This window comes from Gadus chalcogrammus, chromosome 19, assembly GCF_026213295.1.
Source record: "Gadus chalcogrammus isolate NIFS_2021 chromosome 19, NIFS_Gcha_1.0, whole genome shotgun sequence".
Taxonomy (NCBI): Eukaryota; Metazoa; Chordata; class Actinopteri; order Gadiformes; family Gadidae; genus Gadus; species Gadus chalcogrammus.
Window position 1 is genome coordinate 18,045,968 of NC_079430.1, and position 8,027 is coordinate 18,053,994.

The following is an 8,027-nucleotide window of genomic DNA, read 5'->3' on the forward strand; positions in this document are numbered from 1 at the left end:
TATGATAAGTGTATAATAATTAAGGAATGAGACTTGGGAGGGGACTATGACATAGTATATCACTTGTAAGTTGCCTTATTGTAAGTGGACTTTATGGCTTTAGACACAGGTTCAGGAATGGCACAAGAACAAGGGAAACTGTTTAAAATATAGGTTATCCTCTCTTAATGGTTGGGCTGAGTCATCCACACGTCAGTTTTGTATGATGTGGATGATAGCACCGATATAACCAATTGTAAAAAGACAGGATTTTCTAGTATTAACTCTGCCTCATCTGCATCTTCAAAAGGCACTATTAGTGTGTGCGTGTGCGTGTGCGTGTGCGTGTTCTCTGATTGTATTTGTTATTCTGGCTGGATCGTGGACGAGTGATTTTAGTCACCAGTGTGTACGCTTCACAGATGTGTATGCATGAGTGTGAACACTCATGCATCTCACACACTCATTTATAATGTGTGTGTGTGTGTGTGTGTGTGTGTGTGTGTGTGTGTGTGTGTGTGTGTGTGTGTGTGTGTGTGTGTGTGTGTGTGTGTGTGTGTGTGTGTGTGTGTGTGTGTGTGTGGGTGTGTGTGTGCCCGTGTGATTGTGTCTATATATGAAGGTGTTTTTGTAGCGTGCATGTCGCCTCAGCTCTATGTGTGTACGTGTGTTTTTTGCGTTTGAATGTGTGTATATATCATGTTGTCTTAGAGTGTGTTGTGTGAGATCTCATGTATGTATGTATGTATGTATGTGTGTACGTGGGTATGTATGTATGTATGTATGTATGTATGTATGTATGTATGTATGTATGTATGTATGTATGTATGTATGTATGTATGTATGTATGTATGTATGTATGTATGTATGTATGTATGTATGCATGTATGTATGTATGTATGTATGTATGTATGTATGTATGATGTAGTATGTATGTGTTGTATGTATGTATGTATGTATGCGTGCAGGTGTGCGTGCATGTGTGTATGTGTGTGTGAGATCGTTTTGTACAATGTGGATGATAGCACCAATATATATTTCCTTTTTTCTTTACTAACTGGCAGTATTAACTCTTCATCTTCAAAAGGCACTGTGTGTGTGTGTGTGTGTGTGTGTGTGTGTGTGCGTGTTCTTTGTTTATATTTGCGCTTACGGCTTTTGTGGGCAACTGCGTTCAGTCACCCTGTGTGTGTTTACATATGTTTATCTGATGTGTGTGTGCGTGCGTGTGTGTTCATATGGCTGCGGGGACCTGGGTCCTTTGGGGGACCGCCTGGCCCCCGTGTTTCTGTGCGTGCCAGCGGGTCTCTTTGTACACGAACCAGGCGTTGCCCGCCCACACACAAAGGTTCAGGAAGCCAAACACCTGGGAAGGAGGAACACACGGAGAAAACATATGAGATACGCACTATTGCAGTATCGCGAGTTATATTATTCCATTTTATCACCCTGCCCAATTTGACAGACCTACGTTTACCTAGTAGATGTAAAAACCACGACTACTAGTTTTACGTCCTTGCACTTAACGTACGGTCGATTGAATGTTGCATATTTTTGCCTTATAAATAGTACTCAGCATTGTGTAGAACCTTATCCTAGCTATCTTTCTTGCCTACGGGGAATGGGCTAACCTAGTGATTGTGAGTGCTTGGCACTTGGTTCTATGAACATCCTTACTGTACCGACAGCCATATATTGTGGTTCCTCTTTCTCCTGCCAAATGTAATCACTGTGTGTCGCTTTGGGTTAAAGCGTCTGCTAAATGTCCTTAATGTAAAAGTAAATGTTAAGTGTGTAAATAGTCAATTATAATACACAATTGGAGACCTTTCAAAATATAGTGATGTGAAACGTGCAAGACAAGCTAACACGAAAACAAACCATCCGGCTTTCTTTGTGACACAAACACAAAAAGAGAGAAAAGAAATGTAATTTCCTTCTGATTGACACACAAACCAACCAATCGTTTAACGCTTCCTCACCGCGGAGACGTTCAGGGACCGCAGGCTGGCGAACTCCGTGACCCGGCAGGTGACGTCGCCCTGCGCGCAGACACCCAGCGTGGCGGCGATGCCCGCGTCCCCGGTGGCGTGCTTCACGGTCTGCAGCCCCCTGGCCCACGCCGACGAGCTCACCAGCCAGAGGAAGGCCAGCGCCGCCGTCAGCAGGAAGTCCTGGAGGGGGAGGAAGAGAGTCAGGACGCAGAGCCTTGGTACGACTGAGAGCATTAGCGTTAGCATGAGAGCTAACGTTAGCCTTACGGAGAGCGTTAGAATTAGCGTAAGCACGACAGAGGGCGTTGGCATTGGCGTTAGTATTAGCATGACAGAGAGCGTTAGCATTAGCATGACGGAGAGCGTTAGAAGTAGCTTGACGGAGAGTGTTAGCTATATGGAGAGCTTTAGATTTAGCCTTAGCATGACGGAGAGCGTTAGCGTTACTATGACGGAGAGTGTTAGCATTAGCATTACGGAGAGCGTTAGCATGACGGAGAGCGTTAGCCTTAGCATTAGCATGACGGACAGGGTAAGCACTAGCATTAGCATGACGGAGAGGGTTAGCACTAGCATTAGCATGATGGAGCGTGTTACCATGAGCTTGACAGACGCTAGCATCCAAAGAAATTGAGTGGTCATTAAGGTGCAGTATGCAACATGTCTTTGTTTGAGATGTGCACCGAAACACCTTCATGTCTTCATGTAGACACTCCCTTTAACGCTGCAGGGATCTAGGTTAAATGCATGATTCGGCAGCAGTGTACAGAAATTGCGTTTTACGTATATTCTTTTTTTTTTTTTTAAAGCTTCGCTTTTTCAAGAGGGGCATCTTGCATAGTGTCCTTTAATGCGCTGGTTAGGGTTAGAATACGGCTGTTGATTGGCTTGTTTTAATCCCCTAGATGTGACGTCACAAATGGCGTTGATTCAAGTTTGCTCCAGTGCAATGATTCCAGTCGAACATTCTTAACGAATTGTAAAACCTTAATTCATTTAGCAGGTTTATCAGAAGGATTTAAGGGGGGGGGGGGTGGCCGACAGCCAACCTATTCCTCTGCTCAGAACAAGGCTCTATCTACAAATACGTTATAAAACGTTATCAAGTATTTATAACGACTCACAATGATGGGCCCGAAGTCGGAGTCCTTGTACACGTGCATGTAGCCCAGATACACGAGCAGTGCCACCATGGAGTACAGGAAGCAGACCACGCCCACGCCCACAAAGAACTCTGCCGAGGAGGCGGAGTCTCCCACCAGGTGGGTGGGGCCAGCCGTGTGGTTGCAGAAAGTCAGGTTTGACTCGACCAGTGAAACCTCGCTTAACCTGGAACCGCTGCAAACAACACACACACACACACACACACACACACACACACACACACACACACACACACACACACACACACACACACACACACACACACACACACACACACACACACACTTGAGTTTCAATTCTCATTTTTTTTATAATAGTGGCAGAAGTGTAAAGAATAAAAGTAAAGTAGAACATTTGCATTTTAACTGATTTCGATTTGTAGCATAATTACGCAACACATTACATAATATTATTCTCTTGACCATTCGTAACGCAATGCAAAGCAATGCAGTGGTCCTGGGGGTCCATTTTGTTTGTTTGTGTACAGGTGTTGGCGGTTAAATGAGCGGTCAGGCGCACACCTGAAGGGGTAGCTGAAGGCAGCGGAGAGCGTCTCGTTCGTCCCATTTCCACAGAAGAGAGAGATGACGTTTGTCCCGGAATAACCACCGCAGCTTCCAAACGCGAAGATGGCCGTCAACTGTCAGAGAAGAGAAAGAGAGAAAGAGAAGAGAAGAGAAAGAGAGAGAGGGAGAGAGAGAGAGAGAGAGGGAGAGAGGGAGAGAGAGAGAGAGAGAGAGAGAGAGAGAGGAGAGAGAGGGAGAGAGAGAGAGAGAGGGAGAGAGGGAGAGAGGGAGAGAGAGAGAGAGAGAGAGAGAGAGAGGAAGAGAGGAGAGAGAAGAAGAGCCAGAGAGAGAGAGAGAGAGAGAGAGAGAGAGAGAGAGAGAGAGAGAGAGAGAGAGAGAAACACACACAAAGATGGTGAGACTCAGAGAAAGTGAACAAGCGTACAGAAGAGGAGAAGAACAAGGAAGGAGTTAGGACAGAAATAAGGAGAGACTTGAACCTTGAGAACCAAACATAGCGAGGCCCTTCCAGAGGAGAGATCTCGCCGGGTGTTTGTACATACTTCTTTCAGTTAGTAATTCCAACTGGGTCAAACGGGCGACCAACTCAGCATTTAGCATCACGTAACACTAACAACGTCAAACGTTGTGGCCAAAAGCTACTGACTGAGTAGCTATAATTCTGTGTAAGGGTGTAGAGTCATGGTGGTAATACATTAGACAAAGGCTTAGCAGTCTTCACAGAGGACATTCGTAGCGCTTTACTTTGGCGGGAGTAACATGATAACACGTTTAAAACACAAATGCTAAAACAGAACATATTATTAAGGAAGGATAAAAGTACCAGAAGGGAAGAGAATACCTTTCGTACGTTCAAACATTAGGATTGAACTGCAGAGCATCACTTTTACCGAGTGTGAGTTGTGGTCATGCACGTATATCTCTGCTGTGTGTGCGTGTGTGCGTGTGTGTGTGTGTGTCTGTGTCTGTGTCTGTGTCTGTGTGTGTGTGTGTGTGTGTGTGTGTTTCCTAAGCGGCACAGCATGACAAGCAGTCATGCTCCAGGGCTTATGTCACACACACCACACACCACACACACACACACACACACACACACACACACACACACACACACACACACCACACACACACACACACACACACACCAAACATCAAAACCAACACAACCACACCAAAACCATCACACACACACACACACACACACACATCAAACCAACATACATACACACACACACACACACACACACACACACACACACACACACACCACACACACACACACCACACACACACCACACACACACACACACATCAAAACCAACACATACAGACACACGCACACATTATATATGACCAGCCCAAGGCCTGAACTGAAAAAAGTTTGTATATTCAAATATACACACCCTATTTATTACCCTATACTACAAACACCTAACACATGCAAAGTGTAAAAGACTATCACTGTTGTTTGGGTATATTGTCTAATTAAGGTATATTAGATTCAACCTTACACATTTTGCGGGGCAAGATCATTTACACAGCAGATAGCAAATCATTACACATCAGCAAATCAGATTACATTTACATTATCCTGTTTCTTTCAGATACCGGCTCAAAGTCTTACGTTGCACAAAAAGCACATTTCCTTGTCCATGAGTCCGCTCCCACTATGCAGCAGAGCACAAGACCGGAGTTCGGATTATAAAATAACAAATTCTGAACGATTCAGCATCACCTCCTCCTCCTCACACACACACACCTATGTTTAGTCAGCATAAACACCCCACTTCTGTCTGCAACCAGACGCCGCACCACACATACACACCCACACAAAACCCACACACACGCACCCTGCAAGCCTGGATCCAGATGCTCATCCAGATGCACTGTCGCAGCCACTTCCTGTTTCTTTGACTTTTTTCGACCAATGAAACCACTTTTGAATGTACTGCTAACACACTCTCCTGACTCAGAGGGTACCCCCCTTAAGGGGACGGTGGGGTCCCCATTACATTTAATTGGGGTTTGCCGATGAGGCTAGTAAAGGGCTTGGGGTTCACAACCAAAACTGGGTTTTTGAGTTCCTGTGTATGTATGTGTACACACATACATACACAGACTCATGTATGACTGAGTGTGTCTAGATTTGTGTGTGTGTGTGTGTGTGTGTGTGTGTGTGTGTGTGTGTGTGTGTGTGTGTGTGTGTGTGTGTGGGTTGTGGTGTGGTGTGTGTGTGTGTGTGACGACGCTGTGACTGGAACTGGTTAGCAAAACCTAAACTGCAAACTAATAGCATTTATCCATCAGGGGATTGGGATTGACCCAAACAATAGTTGGTTCAAAAGACAACGTAAACCTAAGTACCAAGTAAAGCACCACATTCATAGTTTATATCGATAATCATTATCGGTTTTTTTTCTTGCCATCTGGGGGGGCCAGGGTCAGGGGGTGTCATAAATATATGGCCTGTAAACCCTTTGAGACTGTACCTTTGATTAAGGGCCATGCAAATTAAATTTAATTTAATTTAAATCGATGAAACAGCCTTGGTTCACGTACAAACGGCACTGATTTAATTACCTAGACCTGTCTTGGAAAAGAGAAGGCTGACTGATAATAGTTTGAAAGTCTGCCCCTTAACAGCGGTTTGTCCTACCGGGTGCAGCACTGTTTGGTGACAAAGGCTTCACACAGTTAGTTCCTTCAAAGTCCCTCCGTTCAAACACAAAGGCCAGTCAGCTGTTAGACACAACCAATTGCGATACATACAACGCTGACATACACACTATGTGTGTGTTGTGTGTGTGTGTATACAATCTACACACATCTAATCTGGTGTCAACCTCTGACATTGTGTGTGTGTGTGTGCGTGTGTGTGTTTTGTGTCTCTAAACAGTGTGTGTGTGTGTTGTGTGTGGTTGTGTGTGTGTGTGTGTGGTGTGTGTGTGTGTGTGTGTGTGTGTGTGTGTGTGTGGTGTGTGGTGTGTGTGTGTGTGTGTGTGTGTCCTTGTATTAATGCATGACCACTCTTAGCCAGTGGTTACAATAATGTGACTGTACAACTCCAGGAGAAAACATCAGTTTCTGCAAAGTCGGCCCTACACACACATGGAAATGTTATTCTATAGTCGGATGACTGTGTGGGACATGAACGTCTCTCCCTCTTTTTCTCTCTCTGAGGTCACTCCCGTGAATTAGGAGCCCAGTGGAAGAACAGATGTACGACAGCTGTATCGGGGCCACTGGGCCACTTAAAGCAGGGCATTAGCCTGCCCTGGCCATTCTCTCCCACAAACCAACGGAAATCGCATTTGAAACGCTTAGCCACAGAATCAGTCCAACCTACCGCAACATGCTGATCTAAACTGCATGGGCGAGGAAACTTAATTTAGGCCTAACTTTTTTTTCTTTGTATTTCTTAGTTCAAGTTCAAAAATTCTCCATTGTGCCAAAGGTTAATTATTGTTGTGCCGTGCATTAATCGACAACTGCCTGACGTTTAGGTCATAAATGACTTCCCATCATAATTAATCATTTTTGTACAACAGACAGCAGGACAGAAAGTTAGATAGATAACTAGGGGACTTCCCCTAACTATACTTCTTGAAAACTCATGAAATGAATATGATCACAGATGGAATGGCAATCTGCAACTCCCATTTCAATATCTTATAAACTATTTTATTTTATGTATAAAACGCCAAAAACATAATAAACCTCGGACCAGACCCCTCCCATCTCATGCGCACCAGAACGGAGAACACACTGGTCTCCAGAGATCTGAAGGACTCACCCACTCACCAGTTTGACGAAGCCAGCGGCTCTTTGAGCGGGGACAGATTCAGCCGAAATCCAGTCATCATGGTTCTGGGGGGGAATCGAACCTGCGCAACTTTTTCTCTACTCGGATCCCAAAGGTAGCGGAAGAATGAAGCGCCCTGACAGGAATTGACGTGGTGGCGGGGTAGCGTTCCACGCTGCCACGCAAATCGCGGAGGCGGTGCTGCTGACTGCACAGAAAAGTTTTAACACCCATGGGGAAAAAAAAGCATCCCCTTCAAAATAAGAGTATAGTAACGGAGCTTAGGCGAAAAAGATAAACCCCTTCTATTGCATACAATGGGTTATCGTCTTACTTAAACACCATTAAACCCCCCTTTGTATGCGATTAAGTCGATTCAGATCCTGCTTCGAACTGGTCTAGAATAAACGTATAAAAGCTGTAAATTAAGCCATGGTGTTTTGCCGCCCTGCTGACGCGCTGCAGGGTCTAACAGGAGATGTTTTATTACATGACCCTTGGGGGGGCTTGGTGACTCAGTCATATGATTGTGGGTAACACAAGCCTGATTATTACGTTTTT

The 8,027-nt window shown here is 44.9% G+C and overlaps 1 protein-coding gene across 1 annotated transcript; it reads right to left on the reverse strand.

Moving 5' to 3' along the window:
* Positions 1-924: 924 nt before the first annotated feature.
* Positions 925-5,318, reverse strand: LOC130372889 (synaptoporin-like). The gene is made up of 5 exons (XM_056579050.1): positions 5,289-5,318; positions 3,659-3,777; positions 3,098-3,302; positions 1,962-2,153; positions 925-1,345 (listed from the first exon to the last, which is right to left on the reverse strand). The coding sequence occupies exons 1-5, from the start codon at positions 5,316-5,318 to the stop codon at positions 1,214-1,216; spliced, it is 678 nt and encodes a 225-aa protein (XP_056435025.1). The 3' UTR covers positions 925-1,213.
* Between the last annotated feature and the right edge of the window lie 2,709 nt (positions 5,319-8,027).

Coding starts and splice junctions, on each gene's coding strand:
- LOC130372889 (XM_056579050.1), bottom strand. CDS start 5,318: ATGGACAAGGAAATGTGCTTTTTGTGCAAC. Junction 3,303..3,658: donor GCCTTCAGCTACCCCTTCAG/GTGTGCGCCTGA, acceptor CAGCGGTTCCAG/GTTAAGCGAGGTTTCACTGG. Junction 1,346..1,961: donor GGTCCCTGAACGTCTCCGCG/GTGAGGAAGCGT, acceptor CCTCCTTCCCAG/GTGTTTGGCTTCCTGAACCT.